Source organism: Hakea prostrata, chromosome 2, assembly GCF_041222555.1.
Source record: "Hakea prostrata isolate BN-2017 chromosome 2, UWA_Hpros_2, whole genome shotgun sequence".
Taxonomy (NCBI): domain Eukaryota; kingdom Viridiplantae; phylum Streptophyta; class Magnoliopsida; order Proteales; family Proteaceae; genus Hakea; species Hakea prostrata.
The window spans coordinates 67,296,172-67,323,969 of NC_142601.1; the positions used below are offsets into that span (position 1 = coordinate 67,296,172).

Consider the following 27,798-nt stretch of genomic DNA (forward strand, 5'->3'; position numbering starts at 1 on the left):
TTTTCACTCCACTTTTATTTCAGCAAACAAATGCAGCCTAAGGCTCTTTTTAAGTAAAAAGTCTTTAATTCCTCTTCTGCCATAACTTGTAATGACCACCACACAATCACAAATATATGTTGTTGAGCCTTGGATGCCAGAGATTTATGATTGCAGTAAAGCTTGTTACAGAAATTTGCATGTAATTTTTTTGTTTGGTTTGTCAAAACATGAAAACAATTATATTAAATGAAGAAGTGAATCTTTGGAGATTATACAACAGGATTGAGTCCACACGAAACGAAATAGTGTACCCCACCGAGATTTGTCTAATGAGATACAACAAGTATTTTTAGCAAGAAAGTCAGCGAATTCATTTCCAACCCTAAAAATATAACTATAAGAAACCTTGTGAAACAATGAAGAAAGTCTTAAATTATTCAATACTAAACTAGAGCTCATCTAATCTAAAGATGATTGGAGCCCTTGAAGAGCTAAAATCACTGGTAAAATCCGAATGAATATGTAAATCAAATACTCCTAGAGAAGACTCAAGGAGAATACCATCCCTAATAGCTCTAAGTTCAACAAGATTTATTATTACAGGATTAAGAATATTCCACAAGAATTATTGGTCTTGATCTACAAAATCCGGTTCATCCCGACCCGGTCGGACCCTTCCAGAATTACCAACCTGCGTAGGAATTTGTCCAGTACTCCAGTTTGGTACATCTCCGGTCTCCCTCGACGGCGACTGGCGGAAGCGGAACTGATTTGGACTCAAACTTCGGGTCGTAGTCGTAGATGGTCAACCCAGTTGTTTTTTCAGGCCGACATCCAACCACCCAGATGCGCCCATATTTTAATCCAACGGGCAGCCCGAGCCGAGTCAGCTGATGTGTGTCCCAAAAGCCAGAGTGGGAAAAAAATTGGTAAACAAAGGGAAAACCGTCCTTTGGTTTCTCCAAAGGATCATACACACATCATCGGAGCAATACTAATCAGTTCCTAATTCTATAAAACCTTGCATTTCTTGCTATTACTCTTCGTTCTCACTCGTAAAACCCTAAAGATTCTTTGATCTGAACTCTAAGTTGATGGCGCATTTGGCTGTCTGTCAGGTTCGTTGGATCTCGACATAATCCCTCCTTGACTATTGTTTTCCCACGCTTGAATGGATTTTGGTTTGGCCTTGATCGATGAGGCTAATTCTTTCAATAGTGTGAATTTCTGTGTTACATGGATTTTGACGATTGAGGAATTTGTTACAGGCACCTATTACTGTTCCGGTCGGAAATGATGCATCATTTGTGAGACTGGGATTTAAGGTACTTTGTTCGTTGCTTTGGTATGATCGAAAATTTTGGATGTTTATTTATGGTTTGTTTTCATCTGAGGCAGTTTGTTGGTTTAATTATTGACTGTTGATGAGCATCACAAAGGTTTTTTTTTTGGAGTTATTAGCAATGATATCTTCCTGTGAATCGTACAGAATGCTTATCTGTTGGCTGTCCTCTTACATTACACTGTTATAAGCCATTTGAAATTTAGATTTTCTTGAAGGAGCTTCTACTGTTTTTGATATACTTTTCTCTTATGTGACTCATGTGATTGAAAGGCTGCCTTCAATTTTATAATCTATTTACTCATCTATGTTGTCTGATCATACTTTCCTATTTTCTTCAATATTCATTCTGTAATTATGTGCTTATATTAAGTTATGATTTGCAGCAACTCAATTTCTAGTCAGATAGCTGTCTGACATGTGTAGGCATAATTCAGTTTATTTTGACTTTTTTTTTTGGTGGGGGGAGGGGAGGGTATTTTTTGTTGGTTCCCCAAATTAGCTCAACTCTTGATTTTCTTTTGTTTTCGGTGTTATTAGGATCTGGTCTGTGTTCTTTATACTTAATTGCACTTTCTCTTTAGTTCTTCCTGCAATATCTCATCTGTGTAACTTTTCATTAATTTTGCCCAGTAACTTGGAATTTCTTTCGGTTGATTACCATTACATGCTTCACTGCATGTTTGCTATTTTAGCTGATATAAAAGTTTATCAAGTACAAGTTTTGTGTGAAATGCATTCTTGAAAATTGTATAGCACTGCAAATGTAGTTCGTTTGTGAGTGATCAAGTATGGAATTGGTGCATAAGCCATATAGTGACATGCATGATGGTTATGACACTGTTTTTGGTTCCTATTTATGTGCCTTTCCATAGAAAAATGATCAGACCTACGGAAGAGTTTCCGAGGCCACAGTCGTGACCATCCAACAGTGAGTCGTGACACACTTCCTGCTGAAGATGAATAGCTGCACTCTATGATAATGGATTGATTCCCTTTCAGAACTCCAATAGATCAATCAGATATGTTTAAAACACATTTTTGCATCTCCCATAAGGATTTGTTTAATCAGAATTGTACTTTAGAAAGGCAAAACAGAGGATTAAACTTGATCAATTAAAAATCACTTCTGTCCTCTTCAATCATCTTCAGAATTTTGTCCAAACCATCTGATGTCTCCCAGCCAGAATTTTCTTTTGGTTCTTTCCTTCTGGAACCTTTACTTGCATCAATTCACTTGTTGGCCATGCCACTGTGAATCTCATTTGTATGTGGTTGAACCATGTAGTAACTTATCTGTTTGTTATCCTCTTCTGAGCATTATGCTGAAGTCCCTTGGATGAATCCATCTTTAGTGCCTTATTTTATTGTTTTCCATGACAACATCTTCACTGTACCCATTTTTTTTTAACTCTATATGTATGCAAATATTTTCTTTTGAGAAGGTTGGTTGGCATGTCTTTGCCACAGATAACTCTGGAAGCATATTGACTCCACCCTCCTTATGCATATGATGCCAACAATTGCTTTTCATATCATAGTGCATGCTTGAATGCAATACCACTTCATGACCATGCTTTTGCTACTTTGGAGAACTTCATGCTCAAATCCTCACTCTTGGTTAATGTGACTAGGACACCAATTCTGATTCAGTGTTCAACAATTATATGGATTGTCTTGCTAGCACTGTTTAAATCATGCTACCGCTAACAGTATTGGTCACTGTAGATATGGATACCGATGCCAGTGCATATCGATTGAAATGGTCCATATTGACCTGATGCCATATTGGAGATCACTTTTTTGGTTTAAAAAACAATTATGCTAATCAACTTATATTCTGATACAATATAAATATTTTTAACCATGCTTCTATGTATTGTTCTGAAAATTAGAGTGTGTCAATACTGCAGATTCTGGAAATTAAACGTTGTTAGGTAGCTCTAAATTGATACTAAGTTTATCATAATCATTGATAATGCTCTGTTCAATTTTCTTCTTATGGCTTTGCTTCCTAGATAAAATTATTCCTCTTTTCTTTGAACTTTTTGTCTATACTTTTTTGGAGAGTTCACCTTACTTATGTGCAGCGACAAAGTCTCACTTTACTTGATCAGAGTTTTAAAATTTCAGATTTACCCATCACAAATACTTGCTGTATGATTTGATTGGATTGGATAATTCCAATGACCTTTGACTTTATTTTCTTTTCAGGGAAACAATTTGAGGTTTCAGGATAGATCAGGGGTGCTAGTTTCATCTTGGAGTCTAAAAACTAAGAACCCACAATCAAGAAACCAAAATGTTATGTGCATGTTGGTGCCGCAAATCAGCACAACTAAGGTTGCAGTTTCACCTTTAAAACTTGAGGATGCTAAAGAACCTCCTCTCCATATACACAAGCCAAAGGAACCTTACACAGCAACGATTGTTTCTGTTGAGAGGATTGTAGGCGCAAAAGCACCTGGTGAGACTTGCCATATTGTAATCGATCATGGTGGCAATGTTCCCTACTGGGAAGGACAAAGTTATGGAGTAATTCCTCCGGTAAGTCATTTTATTAATGTAAAAGGTAAAAGTATAGAATTTAGGTATGCATATAAAATAAAAGAAATATAGGTGATGATAGTCAACACATCAGGCACAGTTTATATGTAATATCGTATTCTTGCTGCACCATGAAGAATTGTGGATTCTATCTCCCTGCTTAAGAGCTACTTTTGCCAGTACTCATGGAAACATAATTTGCATGTTTGTGAATAGCTCATTATGATAAGGTTGTCCCGAATTTGTGTATTTCATTTTTATAGTTTTCTTGGTTGTTCTCTACTTCCTTGCAGGGTGAAAATCCAAAGAAACCAGGGGCTCCTCATAATGTTCGTCTCTACTCAATAGCATCAACTAGATATGGGGATTCTTTTGACGGCAGAACGGCCAGTTTATGTGTCCGACGTGCTGTTTATTATGATCCTGAAACTGGAAAGGAGGATCCTTCAAAGAAGGGTATCTGCAGCAATTTTCTTTGTGACTCTAAGCCAGGAGACACGGTGCGGATCACAGGTAAACTGCTCAAGAGTTTCTCCATGGAGAATCTTTTGCACGGTAAAATTGTATATTGCATTCTTTTCAAGGGTATGCGAAGAAGGCAAAAGGAAAAATGTTCAATAATCCGTTTGTGGGATTTTTATTGGTTTGGATGGTTCAACACATCATTTATAAATCCCAACTACTAGATATTTACATCCTTTTCTATTATGCCTTTGAAAGGTTCACTACTCTCTCAAGGTTGGTTACATGGGTTAGGTCCAATACTTTGGCTACCAGGCATGGGTAAAATGAACATATTTTCTCATTGCTTTCTTCTTCTGTCTTTACTCATGAATTACACCTCGCAACCCCTTCTAGGGAAATCATGTTGATTTTAAATGTCATGTAACAAATAACAAGGTATTATTGTTCGACAATGCTCTGGGCAACATGATTGTCCACTGCTTGACTAGCTTTATAACAAATACACGGGATCATCCTGTAGGTGATAATGGTTGGTGGATATTTTAGAGGGTATCAGTGATTGTTGAATGCAGAATTGCTTTATAGCATATGATCCCTGAACCATTCTCTTGTTTTTTTTGACAGGCCCTTCTGGCAAGGTTATGCTTTTGCCTGAGGATGACCCACGGGCCACCCACATAATGATTGCTACTGGTACTGGAGTGGCTCCATATAGAGGCTATCTCCGCCGTATGTTCATGGAGTCTGTGCCAACTTTCAAGTTTGGTGGCCTTGCATGGCTTTTCCTTGGTGTGGCCAATTCTGATAGCCTTCTCTACGATGATGAATTTACCAAGTACCTTCGTGACCACCCTGACCATTTCCGATATGATAAGGCCCTCAGCAGAGAAGAGAAGAACGTGAGGGGGGGCAAGATGTATGTTCAGGACAAGATTGAGGAGTACAGCAATGAAATATTCAAATTGTTGGATGGAGGAGCACACATATACTTCTGTGGGTTGAAGGGGATGATGCCTGGGATCCAAGATACCTTGAAGAGGGTTGCAGAGCAGAGAGGAGAGAACTGGGATGCAAAGCTTTCACAACTGAAAAAGAACAAGCAATGGCATGTTGAGGTGTATTAATATGATGGACAACATTCAGGTCTGTCTACATCCGGGAAGGCACCTCATTAGGTTGAGGGGATTGACTAATAAATCTATTATCTTCCCTCATTATTTTCGGCCTATTAAACTTGTGTGTGAGCTTTAGTTTGTGCAATGCTGTTCATCTATACTCTTAATAGTTGACTAGTGTGTTAGAATAATAGTCAGCAGCTCTAAACTATTGGTGCTTGCTTTCTGTAAGATTAGTGGAATTTTTCAGTGTACCATTTCATTGACAGCTCATCGACCCTCAGATCAACCAAAGGCTTTGCTTCTTGCAGGGGGAGTAAGTTGGATTTGTTGTAGGGAGTTATCTACTAGTGTTTGATATAATAAAGTAGGAGATAATAAATCAAGTTGAATTCCAATTATTCATTTCATGAGAAAGAGGACGGCATCCTCAGAATCAGCCGTATCACACTCACACTACAGCATTTCCTTTTATAATGATATTTGTGATGCAGCATTCATCAATGCTAAAAGAGACCTCGGAAGCCCGACACATCTTTTCAAAGCTGATCTTCCTTGACTGAAGAAGGAAGAAGTGAAGGTTGAAGTCAAGATTGAAGAGTAATTCAGATCAGAAAAGAGAGGAGCAAAGAGCAGGAAAAGAACGAGCGTAGCAGTTCGGGTTGCCGGGGTTGCCTGAGAACGTGAAGAACACCTGGATGAGGTGTAGTCTGCCATGGAGAATGGGAGTGCTTACTGTTACTGTTCCTAGAGAAGCCATTGAAAGCTACAGCTAGAAAAATCCGCGTAAAATTTTCTTGAAGGAAGCATTAACGATAATATCAACTGTTTCATTGTCTTGAATCAAGCAGCAGATGTTTGAGGTTCTAAATAAATTTTGCATTTTAGCCAATGAAATTGTTTTGACTTGAGAAGTAATACTAGTTTTGCTTTGAGAATTTGTGTAACCAAAATAATTTTTCTCTACGTTATACAATAATGATTTCACTTTGATTCATTTAGGGCATGTTTTGATTCATCTAGGGCATGTTTGGTATTATGAATCTATGAATTTGAAATGAAATGAGCTTTTAAATTTATGGATTTATGGTTTAAAAAATTAAATATTTGGTTAGGATAAAATTTATCGAAGTTCAGAAAGTTTTGTCAGGTTATTTTGCATGAATGTACAAATTTCATCGTAGATTTCACATATTCATGTTTTTTTATAAAATAATAAAATTCGTAAATTTCATGAATTCAATGATGGTTTACAGCTAACTATGCCTTAAAAAATGTGCGTGGGCACGTCTCCTCTAATGTTCTTTCCCAAGAAAATTAAATTTGTTTAGTGATCATTTGATGTCCATGTCTGAATGCATGGAGCATATGATATGACTGGATTTTAAACCGGGCCGCGGTTCCTTACTTGAAAAGCAAATAAATAACACCGTTCAATTTGGATTTTGGATTTGAAGTCAGTTCGATCAGATTTCAGCGGTTGGCGATAGGGGTTGACACCGGAATCTTGTGAAAAACATCGGAATCCACACTTATCTTTTTTATTTTTTGGGTACAGGAATCCACAATAATCAAGTATGTAAAACGCATTCTGTATGATGAGACGAAAGGCAGCCTTGTTTGTAAAATCTCCGTTGCTTTGGGTATCAGAGACGGGATTTTTTTGAGATTCTTCAAGTATTTGGTAAATTGGAACGACTCTCTTGTTTCATCGTAATAGGTTTCTAATCTTTTTTGCTCTTCTCCGGTAGAGGGATTGCGGATCTATGATTGTTTTCTTTCCAAGGAACCAAATGAATGTTATTTTGCAGATTTTTTTTTCCTCTTTCTTTCTGGGTAGAATGTTATTTCGGATTCAAAATTAGTTTTAAGTAAGATCTTTGGGTTATTAAGGTTGGCTAGAATTGTCCTTCTTAATTTTGGCGGGAATAATTCAGTCAGAAACATTTGTTATGGTCGATTTGGTTTTGAGGATGACTTGCCGTCCATATGATCTTCTGATATAATCTGTTGTAATTTGGAATCTCATTAGTTCCCGATTTCATTGAATTTATTAACATCAGTTTTGCTGATTCTTTTTTCTTTTTGTTGAACTTTGTTACATTCAGATATTGTTGGTTTATAAACAGCGAGAAAATGAGTCGTCCCGTCAATATCAGGGCTTCCAATGGTACGTAGTTATTATTTGGTAGAAATAGTTATCTATCAGGGCTTCCAACATTTTGTTTTTTCCCCCTTTTTGAGTGTTGCATCTCATAGCTATTGTCTGTTGAATTGTCGTGATTTGAATAATGAACTTTTGTTTAACACATATGAACGGTGATTGGTGTGGAAGACAATCCAGGATCTACTCAGGAAGGGAGAATGATAAGGGGAATAGCAGAACCGGTCAAGTAGTGAATAAATGGCTGTCAGTAATTATTCTTGTTTTGTTTGATATATGCTATATGGATTGCTTCTCTAGTTAGAAAGAAACAATGCTTGTTCTGGAGCACTGATTTATAATTTGATAACTACTTTGTGCGTCTACTTATTAGGCAGAATGCTGTCATGGATTGTGAGTAAGAAACTGAAAGAAACCTCAGAAACAGAAGAAAACATATGTTTGACTGTTAGAGAAGTAAAGATTTGGCTGGGGGATAGGGAGAAAAATTTAGCGAGTGAAGAGGTTAAGATTTGTAGACCACAAGAAGGAAATGGACTACTTGCTATACTATTGGTTAAGATTAGATTTCTACTCTCTAGGTTTATCACAGGCAAAAGATATGAAGAAAAGGAGTACAAATGATAATTTCAAGCTGTTTAACTCAGTTGTGTAATAGTTTGTCAATTTGTATTTGTACTTTGGATAACATTTTCAAATTTAACCTTTTTTGTGTTAAAGCGTGAAAAGTGTTGTGTTTTTTTCATAATTGACATTGGTCGTTCTCCCTTTCAGGTAATATGGGAAGGCTAAAAGAACTATTGCGTAAAAGTGACAACCGTGTTTGTGCAGATTGTGGTGCTCAAGATCCAAAATGGGCGTAAGTTTTCAAATTTTGAAGCTTAGATTTCCTGAAATTTTTACGAAACTTGGTTTAGTTGTTTGAACTTATGCTTTTCCTTCACACCTATGTACTGCATTCATGATTTCAAGCTAGAGACCTCTTGTGGGTTGATATGCTACGGTATGGATCTGTAGAATTCGTCAGTACTTGTTGTTTTGAGTTTATTCTCAGTTGCATAGTTTTGTGTTTGCGAGTATCTTCTTTGTGCTCTTATCTTCTTTTGATGGCATGCCATTTTACTAGAATATAATTTCATTTTTTTTTATACTTTTCTTAACAAGAATGTCTTTTAAGACTTCTTCTACTGGTTTGTTTGCAGGTCAGCAAATATTGGAGTATTTATATGCTTAAAATGTAGTGGTGTACATAGAAGTCTTGGAACACATATTTCAAAGGTGGGATTATAGGTTTTCTCCTAAAAGAACTTAAAAAACTAATTGTTTGAATCTTGGTTAGTGAAAATATAAGTAGTTGCTCAGAGGTTCCTCTTGTGAGGTTATAAATCATTCTATACTACTCTATGGATATCCTTATTTCTACTCATGTTACAGGTTCTGTCTGTGACACTGGATGAATGGACTGATGATGAAATTGATTCTATTATTGAGGTCGGAGGGAATTCTGCTGCTAACCAAATCTACGAGGCTTTTATTCCCAATGGATACTCGAAACCCAAACCAGATTCAAGTCATGAGGAACGTATGAGTTTCATCAGGTTTGTCAATTTTGACCTACGTGTATGGTTCTTGTATGTGTGTGATTGATGTTTCATTTAGGACATAGAAAAGAAGTCTAGTTGCCGTTTAGGGGATTGAAAGTGGTAATAATTGTCAGCCACTTCACTCTTTATCCATGGTGAGTTTCACTTGGTAACACTCTATCAGATGGAAAATAAGAGAAGAACCATTTAGACTTCAATAACAAGTCTTACAAAGGGAAAGACCTATGTATGGCATTATGGTGTTGGTGGACCACATTTCTAACATGGACTTTGGAACATGAAAAAACAACTTTGAGAGTCTTCTATCCAATTATGGATTGGATGGCTCACAGCGTCATGCTTCGAGGCTGGACCACTAAAACAGAAGTGATTACAAGATGACCAAGATAGCTTGACTACATGTGTACCTATTTAGGAAAAGTACAAACCATCTTATATAACCTGATTGTGTTTGTATTGTTTTAATTTCCTCATTTTTCATTGTGTGAAAATCTATCATGAATATTTTTTATGGGAAGAGATGAGAGTTTGTTTTTAATGGCGCTATAGAGTTCATGTATCCTTCTGCATTAAGCTGGATTATTAATTTAGTACATCATCACTGAAAGGTGTTGACTAGAAAATTTTGGTAACCAGACCATTTGAGTTGCCTCAAGTTTCTTTGGGCCTTAATCTAAGAGGTATCATTGTGGTAGGCCACATTACTAGTTCAGAACAATGCATGGTTAAGCAACATAAAGTGATTGTTTAGGTGATCAATGTGTTTGCTTACATATTCAATCTGCTTTTGTGAAGGTCTAAATACGAACTTCAGGAATTTCTGAAGCCTAGTCTTCGGATTGTCTCAAGTTTTGGAAGGAGTTCTCTCAAATCTAGTAATTCAAGCCAAATGTTGGATAGCTCTCAAAGCTCAAATTCGTCAAATAAATTGGTAATTTGTTGGGTAAACTTGTGATTTTGCCCTTGTAAATTACCCAATTTTTTAACTACTAAGGCATGAGCATCAAAGCAGGTGTTTGTTCACCCTTGTATTTCTCACTATATAATGGATGTCAAGTATATAATGGATAATATTATATGAAATCTTTTCTGAAAACATTGAATTTATATCTACCCACGAAGGACCTAAAAGATAGAAGTAGGATATTGATAAAATCCTAATTTACATAATGTTGTAATTTAGCATTGATAACAATACGTCTTCAAATATGAATTAATTCGTATACTGTTTTACTGGTTTTGGATTTTTTTGGATGAATTAAATAATAATTAACCAAAAGCCCTGAACCTGGGGGGGGGAGATGACAGAGAGGAAGGAAGGGGGGCATAGCCTACCAATTGACATGAAGGAAGATCCTAAACCCCAGGCAAAAACAATAGTCATGTTCGTTGGGGTATCCGCAATGGGGGGTGGGGTGGGGGAGAGACTAAAACCTAGTCGAGACATGTTTTCAAATAGACTATCAAAAAAGATGGGGCTTGGGTTTCAATTGAACTAAAAAACAAGGGCTTCTGTCATCTATGGCTGTCAATCGGGTTTAGGGTGAAATGTGGCAGCTGGTTGCTATGATTTTGATGAGATGTGATGGGACTGATGTATGGGTACTGGAAATGTTGGTTTCAATGAAGAGATCAAGGAATTTTGGGTTGGTTGATTGAGAAGTATGAGTTGACCTGACCTGATCAAATGAGGGAAAAATCAATAATCCTCCTCGAGAAGAAGATGCAGAGAGAGAGAGAGAGAGAGACAGAGACAGAGACAGAGACAGAGAGATTTTTTGTTAAATAGAGATCACTCCTTTCTGTGACTTGGGATGTTGGGCCTTAACTATAGGTTATAAATCGTGCTTGTTGTCCACCTATAAGCATGTGAACAGAACCTAGTTAAGTTCCCACTGCCTGAATTCATTCTTATCTTATCACTACCTTGGAAATGTACACTTGCCCTATTGGGAAATTAAATTAAATGCACCAATAACTGTGATGAGTTAACTAGACAATTCTGAGGAAGAACCGAAACCCAACCAATTGAAATTTCCACATGCCTAACCACCCCATAGCTTAGTGTTCTTTGTTCATATAGTATCCTTTAATAGTTTAATGGACATCAGGACTTTCACGTCATGGTCCCCCTAGTTCAATGGTCTCTAAAAACAATCACATTAGCTGTTCCCCTGCATAGTGCACTTTGCAGGTGGTTTCAAACTTTCTTTTAGAGTTTTATCAGGTCGGGCTTGGTCTGCAATGTGTGATGGACTCCTCACAATTCATGTTTATAAGGGTGTAAATGTTGTCCTCCGCAAAATATCCAGTTATCATGGAACAATTATTCACAGTTTTCTCTTTGTTTTGTTCCACTGAGTTGTCAACGTTGGATATTCCATCTTTTTGGATACTGCCCAACAAAATCAAGTAATGCAAACATCAGTCACACTGGCTATTAACTCTTAATATCAATATCGTTAATTTCTTTTTATTTTGATATTGATTGCAGGAGGGCATGGTGGAATTTATAGGAATCCTCAAGGTTAAAGTAAAAAGAGGCACAAATTTGGCTATCAGAGATCTACGAACAAGTGATCCTTATGTTGTCCTATCTCTTGGACAGCAGGTAAGTTGCTAACATTGTTTCATTTCATGTAACCTTCTAGCAACTTTGAAGGTGCCCCAGCAATTATGTTGTCTAAACATAGAATATATCTCCATTTGTTGTTGTTGTTGTGTGTTTTTTTATTATTTATTATTATTATTATTTTTTATTAAATGGGGTTATTGTATGTATTGTGTTTATGTAATGTTCAACTGGGTGCCACTTATATGCAATGTTATATGATTGTGTTGGATGGTTGCTTGACCCTTTCAAAGTCAAGCCTATGCTATTTGTTTTGTATTAGAAACAAAAACAAAAATATAGTTTTATAATGTACCAATAAATAGTTTATATCTCATCAATCTGTAATTGTTAGGTCCTTGGCTGGTCATAACTTATGTTTTGGTACTGAATGTCATTCTGCAGAGAGTCCAGACACAAGTTAAACAGAGTGATCTGAATCCAGTGTGGAATGAGGATCTCATGCTTTCAGTTCCTCAAAACTTTGGGGCCCTAAAGTTGGTAAGTCTGTTTCTTTGCCCATGCACCATTTCAATAGGTTTGACCGGCATGAATGACCACTTCAATGTTCTCCATCGTCTTGGCTTTTTTTTTTTTTTTTTTTTTTCCTTCTGTGTAATCCTACTTCCAGCTGTTCCAAAATTTTCATCTAGTTGTGACTTTATTCATGATAAATTTTTTATGCTGCCCTTTATGCCACAGTTGTTTCATCTTGTAATAAAAAGAAATCCATCAGGACATATCTTATAATGCTGGAGTTTTGTTGATCCTGTTTGTACAGTTAAAAATGTGCCTTACTTTGTCTGGAATCCTTCAAGAATTCTTTCTTTTGAGAGGAAAAATATATTTGTATTGGCCTCCAAGAAACATAGTCCTAGTTTCACATTACCAAGTTTTAAATATGATTTAGGTAACCAAATGACATATGTCAAGGTTGCAAGGATGCAACTTTCGATGCAGTTGGATAATGTTCCAACCGAGTGTAGTTTTACCTGCCAGTGCTTGATGGTGCCTAATTTAATGGACTTATTGTCCACATCATCTGTGGGTACATTTGCAAACTGAACTTATTTCTTGACTTACTGTTTTAATTATTCTGACATGTGGTCTATCCTGGTCAGGCTGCTGCTATCCAGTAGTTAAAATTAGTAGTCCACCTGGAAAAACAAGCTACTGTAATTTGGAAACCTTCTAACTACATTTGAAAAAAATAAATGCCTTCCCACTATGCTTGGTCAGTTAACATATTTTCAAATGTTAGTGTGAGTCCCCTTTATTTCATGTTATTGCTATTCAAAATCCAAAAATACCTATTAAGGGCATACAAATCACTGCTCAGAAGTTATGACTAATCCTATAATTTCTCCCTTTTCAAGTGTATAGGGTTGGTACATTCTTTAAGAAAACTATTTCAGTTAAATTTTGCTCCAAAGCTCAAAATTTTTATATTCACAATAATAATTCACTGCCTTGTGTTGAGTGGCTTCTCTCCATGTCTGAAGATATAAGCTGTGTGACAAATCCCTTGTGCATTCAAATTCTTTGAAGATGTTGAAATCATCATACAAACTTTGGTCTAGTTTAATTTTCCCACATGGAGACAGCAGGGGGAAGTTAGTCCAAAATTCAATTTTGGAGACTTTTCAGCAAATTTTAGTTCGTTCAACCAATGGAAACTGCAAGGATGAAAAAACCTAGCCAGATCCTAGGTGGCTGAAAAAGGCCAAGCTATGTAGAGAAGCCTCTCTACATGGGTTTTTTGGGAAAAGTATACCCAATTCTAGTCAAGCTTACCAAATCTCTATCATCAAGTGTATCACTTCTCCTTACATCCCAACTTTCTCCTAACTGTTCTAATATTTCTAAAATGTCTTCCCACTCTGTTCTTAACCTTCTAGTGATGAATTATCTCTTTTCTGTCTTTCTTCTTCAATTTGCAAATTTATTAGACTGCTATTGTCCTTGTATTTAATTGTGACTTAATTACATGGGCTTTTTGTCTATTGTACTGGAAGAATTTGAAGAACTTTTTATTGAATGGTGCATATTTACGAGGATTTTCTTGTGCAATGAAATTCATTGTTGAACTTTTCACACCTAAAATTGTCTTCAGTTCCCTTTCTCACTTTGCATGTACTTTTTGTCCTCATTGCTCTATTTGGAACCTAGCATCTTGTCGTCCCTTTTCCCCTCCTCCTACCACCTGTAATGAGTTATTTTATTTATTTTCACACCCTCAACCTTGTTTAAAAGACCTGTGGACTCTTTTCTCTATATTGCTTTGACTTGGTAATATTCATTTCATTTTTCTTTGTTGTTTCTCCTCAATGTGAACACTTGAACACTAATTAGACTTGTAGAAGGAAAGGGGAGTTGAACAGATTATGGACTTCGTTATCATATTACATTGCTCATTTATGCTGTGGAGAAAAGAATTTGAAGATTTTTCATGGGAAAATTATCCACAGGGCTCATAGTTATGAAGTTGTTAACATTCCCAATTTTCTTCTGTGGTGAAGATGAAAATTTTAAAGAGAAAATTAACCACAGTTCACATTTGTGAAATTATTAACATTCCCAATTTTCTTCTTGGTGCAGCAAATATATGATCACGATGTATTTTCAGCTGATGACATAATGGGGGAAGCTGAGGTTGATCTTCTGCCACTAATCACCTCTTCAATGGCATTTGGTGATCCAACTGAGTTGCCAAACATGCAGATCGGAAAGTGGCTGAAATCAAATGACAATGCTCTTATTGATGACAGCATCATTGACATTGTGGACGGGACAGTGAAACAAGAGATGCTGTTGAAACTCCAAAATGTTGAATCTGGAGACATAGAGCTAGAACTAGAATGGATGCCTCTAGACCAATAATTTTGTCATTGGTTGAATGTGTGCTATTTAACTAACCTGCTGCCGTATTGTATAGTTCTTTTTATGAAGTTTTTTTCTTGTATTATTCTTTTAGAAAGGTTTTTTCTTCCTTATTTTTTGTACTTCAAGATGTAAAATGCTTTTTGATATGATAATTTTTTCCAATGAAGGTACTAATGTCATTTCACTCGATGATTTTTTTTTTGGGTTGTCAAACACTTTATGATGATATAATGGTACTAATGTTACTTCCAACTTAATTTTAGAACCCAAAGGTATTGAACATCTATGCATTTATAATTTTTTATGCCTTTATTTATGGTGATAATTTAATTTTCATATTTTTTTTGGTTGGTTTGGTGATGCTTGAATTTCAGTCAGGGTAAAAATGCTTGAAGACTAGCTGTTGCAGTAACTCTCTTGAGTCTGTCTTTCCTTCCCATTTAAAAGACACCTCCGTCTTAGTATTCCTGTTGCACCTCCGTTAGCGTCGGAGGTTTCTTACACATTTGAAGAAATACCTCCACCCTAATTTTGAAGGGAGATAAACTTGAGAATTTAGTCACATTTTTGACAAGTTTCTACATTTTGGTTTTTTTCTACAGCTTAGTTCCACAAGTGGGGGTTCCATTTAATGAACTCAATAAGAAAAAAGAGGGATCAAGCAACAAAGAAGTTTCATTTATGATGTTTATTTTTAAATTTTTGTGAAGATTTTTGATTGAGAGAGGAAATAGTCACGGACAATGGAGATAGACGAAAAAATAATTCGAGCACGAATTTTTCATTTAAGGTTATTCTTAATTTTGTGAAATATTTAACGTGCTTATATTAATTCTATGATTTCCTAACGGTCAGGGTGTTTTTGATATATTTTTACCTTATATGGAGTCGATTGATAAATTGAATAACGCTAGGGAAAAGAAAAAAATACATGAAGAATGTCATCCTGCGCCCACAGCTGCGCTTTCGGTTTCAGAATTTACCCTCGAACGCGCGGGATGTTTGCGTCCCTGAGATGTCAAACACTTCCGTCTCCACTAAAGCAGAGTTTTGTTGCTGCTCGTACTTTCGTTTCTCAGCGACGGAGCTTCCTTTTCTTACAATCGCATAGAAAACCTAAGCATTTTTCGTTGTGTAACAAATGTATTCATCAAATCCACTCAGATGGTACGATATCTGATGGTCTCTCACAAAGTTCAGCTCATGAGGCATCCCCTCTTTCAGGTGATTCATCATATATTCGAATTAAATGCCAATGCTTTTAGTATCTTGTTCAGGTTGCGAATGCAACTTAGTTTTGGTCTTTCTTTCTGATATCTGAATTTCAGTCTAAAAAAATGCTTATTATTTATGCCACAATTCAGGGCTTGAGGATGCTTTAATGGGATATATTTCTGGCAAGAAGAAGGCAACTGAGGTTGCTCACTCGTGGGTGCTTTTAACTTAGATCACCGATTTCTTGAATTACTTTTATGCTGTGAACATGTAGAGATGTTATCTTCATCAAATATGTGTTTCGATTTTTTCTACGTTTACTTGCCACAAGTTATACGTATTTTCTGCTTTGTACCACATTTGGAAACAAAAAGCATCAATGTCTGTAGTTGGAAGTTTGATTTGTGTAGCATATGCCTCTCATATGAAGCGTCTACTAGAAGGAGGATCCTCACACCTCAAGGAAACTATAAATAAAGTAAGTTGAAACTAGAATGGAGTCCTTCTAGGGGATCCAGTATTTTTACATGCAAAACAGAAAGTAATAAAATTAGAAACTTTTATTTCATATCTATCTTAAACTCGATAAGTTACTATTTACATGGAATTAGGGCTGTTGTGGTGAAGTTTGGGATTTTTGTAAGTTTTTAATTTATTTTTTTTGGGTTGGGGGGGGGGGGGGGGGGAGGAAAGAGGAAGACTAAGACTGCCTTAAATGCCCCTATATAGAAAAGTGATTTAATCCAGATTGAATGCATTAGAAGAGCTAGGGGCACACCTAAGATAACCTTAAGAGAAGTGGTGAGAAGGATATGCATAGCTTAGGCCTTGTATCTAAGGCAGGATTTCATGTAGCCAACACCATTTAGTTCAGACAAGGCTTCTTATTGTTGTAATACTTGTTGCTTTTTTTATTTTAAGAGTTATTGTTTTTCTACTTGTTACTTTTCTGTTTCTTTTGGTTCATTAGGATGTGGAGACACATAGTCCAAAAAGGAGACACAGTAGTTGATGCTACTTGTGGCAATGGTCATGATACCTTGGCTATGGTCAAGTTGATAGCTGATGAGTCAGGCAAGGGCTGTGTTTATGGAATGGATATCCAAAACATAGCGCTGGAAAATGCTTCCTTACTGTTAAATGGATTTCTCAATGCACATGAGGTAATTATAATGCAAGATCATTTTTCGTTTTTTGTATCCTGCTCTGCTGGCAAGTCATCCAAAAAAATATAGAAATTCATGGGATATTCCAAGGTGGAGAAACTAGTTCCCTCACAGGGACTTAGTATCATATCCGTATTTTTCAGATCTAATAGCATTTCAACTTAAGTTCAGTGATTTCAGCAGAACATAAAATATGAATGCAAAGTGTATCAAGATTATGTTTGGGTCACAAGATCTCAGCCAAGTAGCTCAACATTTCTTGTCTGCCCATAATTTATTATTATTTTCTCTTCTGTTCTTTTCTTATTGAAAAGTAATAAATACATCTTCAACACAGCAGTTCTAGTGTGGTCTGCTCTTTGGTCCAGCAGCATCAGATGTTTCTGTAAAGTGTGGCTCTGCTGTGCTGTTCCTCTTCAGTTACCCATATCTTACTTTTTTATGGGTCCCACAAGCTGAGTCTTATTCATATTTATGTAAGTCCTATATTTTGTTAGAGAGTTTGGATTTTTGTATTTCTTGTTGGGTTCTTAATTCAAAATATGGAGTTCAATTAAGGTAAGTTAATACAGAGGTAGTTTTGTTTTTCCTTTTTTAAGAGAATTCTAGTGCAATCCTGGAATGTCTCTGTGCTTATGATGAAGTTGCACCAGTAGCACATGCTACATTGCTCCTAAATTTTCTGTGTAGGTGTATTACATGCAGAGGGATTGTGACCCATCAATAGTCCCTTTTTTTTTTCTTTTAAAAAAAATAAAATAATTCAAATGACCATTTTAACATTTAACATCAGCATTTACAACTTATCTTTCAAATTTAGAAAAGTTAGGCTATGGGGATGGTCTTTACTTTCAAATTTTGAGGTCCTTGACATAATAAAATGGTTATTCCAAATGGTCGATTGCATTCTTTGATTTCCCATATTTGATTTCCCCTGAAATCCTGAATACAGTAGATCTAGAGGGAAAGATGCATTTCAAGACCTAATTTTGACTTGTTTTATGATTACCTGATTCTTAGTAATTGACATAGAGCAGCACATGGAAGCGTGTAATTTGGCATAGTTGCTTTTAATTTCAATTTCGGTCCACTTTATATTTGAAGATTCTGATTACATTCTTTGTTGTTGATGAACAATTTGTAGTCAATAACAAAGCTGAAAATTCACACGTTTATTTTGATACCAACACTACTGATACAAAGTTGAATGCTTGGCATCTGGTTTCTTATGCTTTTGAGCTTCCATGCAGAGGAAGCTTGTTAAGTTATTTCATGCCTGTCACAGTAGAATGGAGGATATTATTCCAAAAGGTTCTTCAGTGAGGTAACATTTTCAACTTCTTCATGTTTGTTGCTCCTGCCAAGTGAATGGAAATGAAGAATCATATTGATATGCTTGCAGCATTCAATAATTGGAACTATCTTATCCTCTTGTTTCTGAAACATAATTAAAAATGAGATCATCTGAAAATGTCCAGGAAGACCTTCACCAATTGCTTAATTACTGCCAACCAATCTTGTAATTATTTTATACTACTCATACCCAATATTTTGGCTTACATGGTTTCCCTATAGTCCCTATAGGAACAAGACATAAAGGCTTAATTTCTCATAAAATTTACTACATCACTGTGATACAATTGTTTGCTGTACACCTTCAACCCTATTGCAATTTTTGCAATTTTAATTCAGATAAATCTCAACATTGTACAATTTGATTTGTTGTCTGTTGGCTGAACTTCCTGTACTGTGAACATTACTACATGCATAAATCAATGTGAGACCATAAACCAACTGGGATTGGATGGAGAAGAAATTTCAACCAAGGAAAAAAATTCAGTTGAAACAAGCATTTCGACCTTGAAAAAGGCCGAAATTTCCAAATTTCAGTCGGTCAAAATTTGTGGTTTTTTTGCTGATAATTTGAACTTCAATTTCGGGCCTCATATGGACTCAAAATGATTTGGATTCTTGCATACTACCTATTTCAAGCATAATAAACACTATGAAACTATTAGTTTACAAAAAAAGCCATTGAAAAGATAACATTCAAGTATATAGTATATAAGAAGAAGTGAGAATGTTACCAATTAAAAGTCTACTATATTCCATGTCTCCCTCTTCCATCTGCACCCCATACAAATGACAATACAAGTCCCATGATGTTTGCCCCATATAGTTGTTGACGTAGTGGGCAACTGCAACTCTGTACGTGGCCTCATCTACATGACTAAGATTTCCTGATTGTGAGAAGTTGTGAATCTCAGGATAAAGAACTGGCTCAACTGCATATGGAAAGGTTGGTGGTTATGGTATAGAGTGGAAGATCTGCTCAACAAATGAAGGACCACCTTAGTTGTCAGCAGGGACAGGGACACCATAAGGTCTATACTGATAATAAGGTTCTAGTGGCTGACTCTAATAGGTGGTAGTGGGAGGTACACCATGAGCTCTATAAGCTCCATAACCATAAGGCTCCACTAGTGGCTGACCTTGAGTTTGATAGCTAGAAGGGACATCATAAGGTCCATAACCATAAGCTCCATAAGTCGACCCAGTAGAACCAGCTCCTCTAGAGTTGGAGTCTCTGAAATCATTTATGCTCATCGATCTCATAGATCGCACCAATTTCTCTACATCAGTCGGACAGTAAGACCCATATGATGGCATGTCCTTTGTGCCATAGCCATGTTGTCTCCCCTTCCCCTTCCTCGAATATGTAGATGAAACATTTTTGCCTCAAGATGTAGCCCTAGTATGGTCTGAATCTTGTGTCGCATGGTGAACTGACTCTCGTCTATGAATCTCAATGGTCGTCCTCCCCCTTGAAATGGGTGGTATGCAAGAATCCATATCATTTTGAGTCCATATGAGTCCCGAAACTTCAGTAAAAAAAATCACAAGCTTCGACCGAAATTTCAGCCTTTTCTTGGGTAGAAATTCTAGTTTTGACCCGAAATTTCTTCCTTATTTGGACCATTAATAGAAATTATCATTTTTTGGAAAGAGAAACAAAACTGTGCTAAACTGATTCGCTTTTATTTAGGCTTGTGGCATTCAACTTGGGCTACCTTCCAGGAGGTGACAAGGTTGTAATGACTTCGTCAGAAACAACATTACCAGCGTTGGAGGCTGCAAGTAGGATATTGGCACCAAGAGGAATCATCAGCATAATTGCTTATGTGGGGCATCCTGGTGGCAGGTAGTACTCCCCTTTAAGTGGATTTTTTGCACTATTATTTGGCATATCTTTCTGCTTGAAATATTATTTCCAAAACCAGGATCACTGGAAGAGTTTGACCCTAAACTTCAGTTGGACCAAGTTATGCTCTGAAAACTGCTTCAGTATTAGGATGTTATTAGGATGTAATGCTTCAGTAGGTTTTGGATGTACTCCTCTATGCTTGGCATTTTTTTCCTTCTTCTGATTTCAGTTTTTGCACATGCCCGGTGTTATTTGGATTCTTCAATCCTTTATTTTCAATTATTGAAAGCCCACTACCTTCCATCCCTTACCCACCCCACCAATTAACAAGAGGAAAAAAAGGAGAATAAAAGAGAAACCTAAAAGGTCATTGCCATTTGGAGTAAATTTAGGAGAGTTAGCAGCAGCAGCCACTAATTAGCTTGGCTTACAGATTTATTTGAGTCATTGAATCAGAAAGAAAGTACCTAGTGAAGGTTTGAGAAACGATACAATACTATGGACAAAGATTAGGAAGGTATGCAAATTTAAATTGAGCTGTGGAATTTTAGAAAATGGGCATCCTCTTCATACATGTTTGAAACAAAGTGAAAATTTTCTTATTAACAGAAGGTTACCGATGTCTGAAGATTCTTGATAATGTAGTGGATTATTTTGCATGTGGAGGCCTGAATTTAAAACCCTTTAGTTTCATCTCAAGCGTATCATTTTTTGTTTGGTCATGACTAGGTAGAGTACTGGTTCAAATGCCTTTTTCTTGAACAAGATTAGTCAATGGCTGTAACATATACTGCCTTTTCAACGTGTTTACATTTTCCCAATTTCTAGGTCTGAGTAATGCCTCTCTACTTGAATTCTCTTTTTCTGAACTCAATATTTTGAGTATTGCTAGTAATGGTGGTTTGCTTAGAAACCCTGCTCTGGATAAAGCCATATATGCAAGATAGCATAGCTTAGCATCCATTATAGGTTGTATGGAATACATTTAGGCCAAGAATCACGAAAAGTAAAAAATTCAGAGCCACACTCTTTGATTATGATGTCACATATTGCTTTGCCTGATAATTTGCATTTACATGATATCATAACATAAAATCAAAGCAAACTGGTTATTACATATTTTCATTTTCCTTTACAAAACAAATTAATGTAACATGTTTGGTGACTTCTGAACTCTGTAGAGTTTACCAATTGCCATGCAACTGGAAATGGTCGATGTTTGCATGCCGCAGTGTCCATGCCAAAGAGTATTCTGCATCCATATCGGCAGTCAAAATTCTGTCCTGTTAAGCATTTAATAGGGGTAAAAGTCTGTTCGATGGCTATTCTGGATTGCAAGAATGCACTAAATTTCCATATCTAATAATAGTGCTCATTGCTTACAATGGTGTGTTTGGGTTGAGCTGGTGGCCTGACCAGAAACAAGCAGTGGTACTTGTTGGCATTTCTCTATATCTTTCTATCTCCCTCTTCCTGGTTTTGCCTGGATTACTCCTCTTAATAGTAGAAAGAAAAGGACACGCCCCGCCCGCCCCGGGGGGAGCGCAATCCAATTTCTTTCTCTGTTTTCCCTGCAGCCTCATTTTCTGGTGAAGGTTGATGGCATTTCAATAACTTTGGATTCCCATCCATTGTGTCCTTGTTTAGGTTGAAATTTGACCAATGAGATGGATGATGGATCCTTTAAAACTTGAAAGGACGTATCTCTGCATGGGGATCCCACCAATGCAGGGTCTGGGAAGGATTCTCCATACCCACAGAAAAATGTTTCCCTATTTTCTGTCAAGTGGCAACTCTTGAACTAACAGGATTGGCATATTTTTAAGATTCATTATTGCTACACATTATGCACATTTATAGAAATTCAGAATATGAAAAGTTATTCTTGCAAAAATTATATGTTGCTGTGGAAGGAAATATAGAATTAAGTTGACTATTAATTTAGATATTTGATTGACGACAATTCATTAAAGTATCATTGACATCATTTTTGCTGAGAGTTTTCCAACAATACTAGTTTTGCTTCAGACCAATACCTGGATCAATGGCTATAAACTCAGAAATTCCTAAACTGACGTACAGTTTAATCTAGAATCTATCACAGTTTTTCTATTTTCTCGTTGATTATGAACTTATGCTTGTGTCCAATACCATTGCCTGTTCTCTTAAGGACTATGGTTTTGTATTTAATCAGGAAGATCTTTTAGATGGTGTGGCATTATAATTGAGTAGGATGTCTACATCCTATTCCTCTATTCTGATATAAAAAACTCCCTTTTTAATTATTTGATGTTGCTAATCTGCAGACTAACTTTTTGCCTTTAATATTCTTGTGAACTTGAGGACAATTTTGATTTCTTCTATTCAGATCATTTAGACTGGAATTTGTTTTATGCCAGCAGGGAGGAGTATGAAATGGTCCAAGCTTTTGCCTCGGGATTACCAGTGGATGATTGGGTTTGTTCTAAATTTGAAATGGTAAACCGGCATATTTCCCCTGTTCTTCTTATCTTATTCAAGAAATGAATCACTGCCCCTATCACTTAAGACTTTTCTACTTCCGCAAATTGTTCTTTTGGTAAAATAGTTAATACACTTTTTTCCTGTGAGAGAGGTCTGAGGTTCATTTGGGCCAGTTTACGCACACCTCGACTATATCCTCATGGGAGTTTTATACAATTAATATAGGTGAGATTTTACCCCGACTCCAAGGGGATTTTGAATTTTGACCTCCTCTGTGAAAATGTTGGTCTTTTGCCAACTAAATCACTCATCCATGTTCTTTTTAGGTTGTTGGTACGTTGTTTTTTAAGAAGCAATTTATTGGTTAGGTTTAGTATGGTCTCTTGGGCTTTCTTATGTGTCCCTAGACATTAGGTCAAAGTATAGGAATGCGCCCGTGTTGTTCGGGATTAAAATAACATTTTCAACTCAATAAAGGATCAAATCTCTATGTTAAGGATTGCTAACAAAAAAAAAAGGGGGAAAAATCTTTATGTTAGGGATATTCTTTTTACTAACCATTGCAGGGTTAGCAGGGTTGGCAGGGTTGCTCTGTGAATAAGACAAACACTAAAGTGAAAATTGATTTCTATGTTTAATCGAGGGTTTAATTCAAATGGAAAGCACGAGATGCACAAGATATTGAAGGGGTTATCTTATAATCGGGGGGTATTCTCTGGATAAAGGTCGTCAAGAATACCTCACGAAATGGTTGACTTGGTTCCCCCTTCTATATATACAAGGTAGACATCAAACACATGTAATGTACAACCCATATTTGCAAATTTTTGTTTTGGGTAAAGACATCACAAGTATAAAAGGAAAACTACATATACAAAATCACTGAATTCTAACAGCCTGCATGCGTATCCTTCATTGAGATAAAGATGATTTTTTACTGAAGCCTTTCAAGGTCAGGTCTTTGGTCAAGCAGTTGCATTATTGAAGGATCAGGAAATGCATCTGGATATGTAGCCATAATCTTGGCCTTCATGCTTCTGCAAGAAAACAAATCATCATGCATCTATAAGATAAAATCAAAATTGAAGTAAATGCATTACCGTGAATGAAAAATAACAAGCACAACAGATCAAATAGAATAGAGTGTGGATCACCTCCCATGATGGGAAGCACCCGACAGCATTACAACCACAAATTATGTGGGGTCCATAAGTAAAAATTAATAAAACATTCATTAAAAAAAAAAATAAACCCCATCATTTTAACCCTATGGGCCCCTTATAATTTGTAGTCAACAGCCATCGGGGGAGACGATTTTGACTAGTAGAATATGGAGTGGCCAAAAAAACCAAAGAGAAAGTTTATAGGTGTTACACAATCTGGCGTTTTTTCACCCAAAAACACACTCTGGCATTTGACTAACTAATTGAAAATAACCAACCAATCAACCCTACGAACAATAATGGAATGAAAGCCAACCCCCCCCCCCCCCCTTTTTTTTTTCAAGGGGAATAGGGAAGGGATTTAGCTAGAGAGTTTAGATTAATGACTGAAACGGGGATTAAACTCTTCAGCTATATACAGAACCGAAGAACACACATAATGCTTTGTCCAAGATCCCATAATTCAATAGATGATGATCTTCAAGGAAGTCGTTTTTTCCTTTGTATAATGTGCATATATAAAAATCAGCTACAAGTCTAGTTATGGAGTAGAACTCCCATAAATAAATTAATAATAATAATCACTAACCCGAAATAGTTCAGGCACTAATAAATAAATGTAAATGAATTATCCTCCATTAGAAATATTTATATATGTTTTGATTATTTTCTCTTCTATAATACATGCAACACCATAACAAGACATAACAAATGTAGTACCAGGAAAAGGAATTATTTACAGAAACTGATACAGGTTCCAGAACCCTAGCATGTACAAGAGAAAAACTAGAGATAGGATAAGTAAAGAGTGAAGTTGGGCACTTCTAGGCATGTTACAAAGTTGCTTTGAGACATAATTCACCTCCACCACTGGATGCAACAGGTTTATGGCAAGCCATCTCCTAAGATATAAAGAAGAACTTAAGGCCTGCTACACACAGTTGTTCTGAGATATTTGGTAACCTATTATGGGAACAGGAGGTTATCATTCAACCAATGTTGAGACACTTGTAAAACTCAGTCATGACTCTGTACGTACAGGTTTGTAGAGGTAGCACTACCCACGATGCAAATGTGCAGAGTACTAAGTATGTGTGCTAAAAGCACTAAATAACCCACAACCCACACTGTGCATGCGTGTGCATACTCAAACAACAGACCATCCTCGCACATGCACCATGGTGTGTCCATTGATCACCTTTAATTTAAGACTTAATAAGAGGCACCTATTAATACACTTAAATTCCAACTCCTTGGTATCCAATGTGGGACTAAAGAGAATTTTCTTTCCAAAATAAAAATAAAGGAAAGACACTTCATTGATCCAAGAAAATATAAACCATCACTTCCGTTAAGATAATACAACAGACTGTAAGAAGATCAGGCCCTCAAAAGTGAATGTGAAAATGAAATTCGTGGAAACTTAAACTATCATGTCACAGTAATAGCTAGGTGCCCTCAATAATCTGACTTCTAGTATAAAAACTTAACTTAAACATGGTTGTCAATTCCTAGGAAGAAAGTTTCGTTACTCCTCTATGTCAACAGGTCACACAAGCAAGGAAAGCACTGATGATTGCCTTCTACTGATCTCCTGCTGAAAACCATATAATTGAAGGTAACCTTGGGAAGAATGATGATGTATTTTCCACAAACCTAATGAAGACCAGGCACATGCAATAATGAATCCGCAAGGATTATAAAGTTCAATTCCAGCAACAGCAAATACTTCAATAAGTACTTGGATTTGCAGGAGATTACAGAAAAATAAGACAAGATCAAGAAATCAGAGACTGTCACATACTCAGATCTCTCACCATATTTTGGTCCGTCACCAATTGCATCTCATTATACTCTTTTGCAGAGCAAAGCACAAAGCCCTTGATCTCATTAATCAAATTGGTATACAAAGCTAAAGCCCTTTAAAAACTTGTATAAAAGACATGTAGCATACTCAAAACACTAAAAAGGAAAGACCTAATTCAACTGTTGACTAATTTAATGAAAGAAACTATCTCAAAACCTGGCTCTATCTAAACTAATAAAGTAGATCACATTCCTCAAACTTCTACCCATATATTTTATTTTTCTATATGACCTCTGTATCTAGACTAATCCACAAATTAATCTTTGACAGTGCCACCAGTCCAAAGAGTACAGTGATTGGAAGACAAATCACTTATTTTCCCATACGGAAGACCTCAATAGAAGGGATCAGTAAGACTGATAAGAAAGAATGGTGAGAACATGACACTGTCTTATAAATATTTACTAATTTTTTTTTTTTTTCCTTTTTTTTGTTGTTTGCAAGTGAAATACATACACAGACGGATTAAAATTGAGGTAACCACATTCCCAACAGGAAAAAAAGATTCCTGGATCAAGTAACATTTGAAAAACAGGGTATGCATTAGTGTCCCTCAGGAACTCTACAAACATAATATTGTCATAGAATGAAAAGTAGACTGCTTAATCAGATGAAATCTCAGTACTTACCTCAGCTTCTGAAATATGTAATCAAGGTCTGTCTTCATGGACCTTAGGAGACGTGCGTTCTTATATAGCTCACCAGAAATCTCTTGAAAGCATTGCTCCGAAAAGTTGTTAAAATGGGATAAGACAGCATTGCTATCCTGTAACCTTCCCAAACTGCAACAAAGACGTTTACACCATATCAACATGGACAGAGTCCCAAATAACAAATTGTGGTTCGTAAACAAGAGTCAATGACAGTATGACACTACTACAAATAATCATTGTAAGCCGAGAATGCTTCTACAATCTACAGGAAGCCATCATGTTATTTGAAATAAAAAAACACAAATTTCATATTAACAACTCAGTAGGATTGAAGCAAGAATCACAAAATTATGCCAATTACAGAAATTTAAAAGAAAAGGAAAAACTGAAGAAAGCAATACATAAATTTAAATCCTTGGTGTAATCAATCCAGTCCTAAAAAGATGCCCATCCATCTTTCTTTTTTGTACTAAATGCATATAGCTATGCAAAAAAACAACAACTTGCAGTAACAATTAACAAGCAAATACTATCCAACTAAAGGGACCATCTATTTTCTGTGGATAAAGGCATAAACTTCCAGTCGTGTGCTTATAGTCAAAGAAGCATTAGAGGACTGTTTTCTTCGTTCCTCGGTGGGGATAGCTATCAGGTCCAGTTGTACAGAGAGGATGAAAGGCAGTTGCGCAATTATGCTTATCATTAATCATTCTGGATTTTTTTTATTATTTTTTTTTTCCTTTTTGTTTGTTAAAAGCACTTAATCAAAGTAATCAAATGCACTTGCAGTTCCTACTGAAAAGTTGAACAAACCAGTAAAACCAAATGAGCATATGTGCTTCAGATAATAGTAATCGAAACAGGAAATGTTACAGTTTCAAGTAAACCAACCAAACAAAACTCATTAACTCCATGAATGTAACGAAATTACACAAAAGGCTAGTCTCAAGTGCATCAAAAACAAGAAATTGAACACAACGTCACATATTGATTATCGTTCAGATATCCAAAACCTTACTGTGGCTAGTTTATCAACTCAAAATCCAGAGTCGCATCTACAATTCAATTATTGCCATAACACTGATATAAAAAATGGAGAAGAAACCCTAGTTGGAACCCGCAAAACGCAGTTTCAGTTTTGACATTTTTATCAAAACAGAGGTAAGAGAGGCGGAAATGATAGATTACATTAGGTGTTGAAATTGTTGGAGCGTTTCCAGATCGTTAGCATTAATCAGTGTCTTGAACTGCCGAGAAACCTCTTCAGAAGCATCTTTGATCCCTTCCCTCTCCGACTGCCCCATCTCCACGGCTGGCTCCATTCCGATGGTCTAACGAAAAACACAAATGCTG

The 27,798-nt window shown here is 36.3% G+C and overlaps 4 protein-coding genes across 7 annotated transcripts; 3 read left to right on the forward strand and 1 right to left on the reverse strand.

The window, feature by feature from the left end:
• Positions 1-906: 906 nt before the first annotated feature.
• RFNR2 (root FNR 2) lies at positions 907-6,420 on the forward strand. Its single transcript, XM_089146089.1, has 5 exons — positions 907-1,100; positions 1,251-1,307; positions 3,539-3,871; positions 4,165-4,384; positions 4,961-6,420. Exons 1-5 carry the CDS (start codon positions 1,077-1,079, stop codon positions 5,458-5,460), a joined length of 1,134 nt encoding a protein of 377 aa, XP_089002215.1. The 5' UTR covers positions 907-1,076; the 3' UTR covers positions 5,461-6,420.
• Positions 6,421-6,807: 387 nt separating this feature from the next.
• LOC149025882 (ADP-ribosylation factor GTPase-activating protein AGD12-like) lies at positions 6,808-14,875 on the forward strand. Its single transcript, XM_089146090.1, has 9 exons — positions 6,808-7,135; positions 7,560-7,621; positions 8,390-8,474; positions 8,818-8,893; positions 9,050-9,213; positions 10,015-10,150; positions 11,714-11,830; positions 12,236-12,331; positions 14,429-14,875. The coding sequence occupies exons 2-9, from the start codon at positions 7,588-7,590 to the stop codon at positions 14,708-14,710; spliced, it is 990 nt and encodes a 329-aa protein (XP_089002216.1). The 5' UTR covers positions 6,808-7,135; positions 7,560-7,587; the 3' UTR covers positions 14,711-14,875.
• A 764-nt stretch (positions 14,876-15,639) lies between these two features.
• Positions 15,640-22,966, forward strand: LOC149025883 (S-adenosyl-L-methionine-dependent methyltransferases superfamily protein). 4 transcript variants are annotated; one of them, XM_089146093.1, is made up of 6 exons: positions 15,640-15,880; positions 16,078-16,141; positions 16,899-17,091; positions 18,345-18,418; positions 20,141-20,296; positions 22,702-22,966. In XM_089146093.1, the coding sequence occupies exons 1-6, from the start codon at positions 15,652-15,654 to the stop codon at positions 22,823-22,825; spliced, it is 840 nt and encodes a 279-aa protein (XP_089002219.1). In that variant the 5' UTR covers positions 15,640-15,651; the 3' UTR covers positions 22,826-22,966. The 4 variants fall into 4 exon arrangements, with proteins under 4 accessions (XP_089002219.1, XP_089002217.1, XP_089002220.1 ...); XM_089146091.1 differs by having other exon boundaries at positions 15,640-15,937; positions 22,702-22,963; XM_089146094.1 differs by lacking the exon at positions 22,702-22,966 and adding an exon at positions 21,947-22,254 and having other exon boundaries at positions 15,640-15,937.
• Positions 22,967-23,329: 363 nt separating this feature from the next.
• On the reverse strand, positions 23,330-27,798 carry LOC149025884 (kxDL motif-containing protein LO9-177-like). The gene is made up of 3 exons (XM_089146095.1): positions 27,634-27,798; positions 26,422-26,574; positions 23,330-23,799 (listed from the first exon to the last, which is right to left on the reverse strand). Exons 1-3 carry the CDS (start codon positions 27,765-27,767, stop codon positions 23,697-23,699), a joined length of 390 nt encoding a protein of 129 aa, XP_089002221.1. The 5' UTR covers positions 27,768-27,798; the 3' UTR covers positions 23,330-23,696.

Bases quoted from the DNA above. Each gene is read 5' to 3' on its own strand.
- RFNR2 (XM_089146089.1), top strand. From the start codon at position 1,077: ATGGCGCATTTGGCTGTCTGTCAG. The intron at 1,308-3,538 runs GTACTTTGTTCG...TTTTCTTTTCAG, and splicing joins TTGTGAGACTGGGATTTAAG to GGAAACAATTTGAGGTTTCA. The intron at 4,385-4,960 runs GTAAACTGCTCA...TTTTTTTGACAG, and splicing joins AGACACGGTGCGGATCACAG to GCCCTTCTGGCAAGGTTATG.
- LOC149025882 (XM_089146090.1), top strand. From the start codon at position 7,588: ATGAGTCGTCCCGTCAATATCAGGGCTTCCAATG. The intron at 8,475-8,817 runs GTAAGTTTTCAA...GTTTGTTTGCAG, and splicing joins GCTCAAGATCCAAAATGGGC to GTCAGCAAATATTGGAGTAT. The intron at 9,214-10,014 runs GTTTGTCAATTT...GCTTTTGTGAAG, and splicing joins GAACGTATGAGTTTCATCAG to GTCTAAATACGAACTTCAGG.
- LOC149025883 (XM_089146091.1), top strand. From the start codon at position 15,652: ATGTCATCCTGCGCCCACAGCTGCGCTTTCGGTTTCAGAATTTACCCT. The intron at 18,419-20,140 runs GTAACATTTTCA...GCTTTTATTTAG, and splicing joins CCAAAAGGTTCTTCAGTGAG to GCTTGTGGCATTCAACTTGG. The intron at 20,297-22,701 runs GTAGTACTCCCC...TTATGCCAGCAG, and splicing joins GTGGGGCATCCTGGTGGCAG to GGAGGAGTATGAAATGGTCC.
- LOC149025884 (XM_089146095.1), bottom strand. From the start codon at position 27,767: ATGGAGCCAGCCGTGGAGATGGGGCAGTCGGAGAGGGAAGGGATCAAA. The intron at 26,575-27,633 runs GTAATCTATCAT...TCTTTGTTGCAG, and splicing joins CAACAATTTCAACACCTAAT to TTTGGGAAGGTTACAGGATA. The intron at 23,800-26,421 runs GTAAGTACTGAG...GTTTTCTTGCAG, and splicing joins TACATATTTCAGAAGCTGAG to AAGCATGAAGGCCAAGATTA.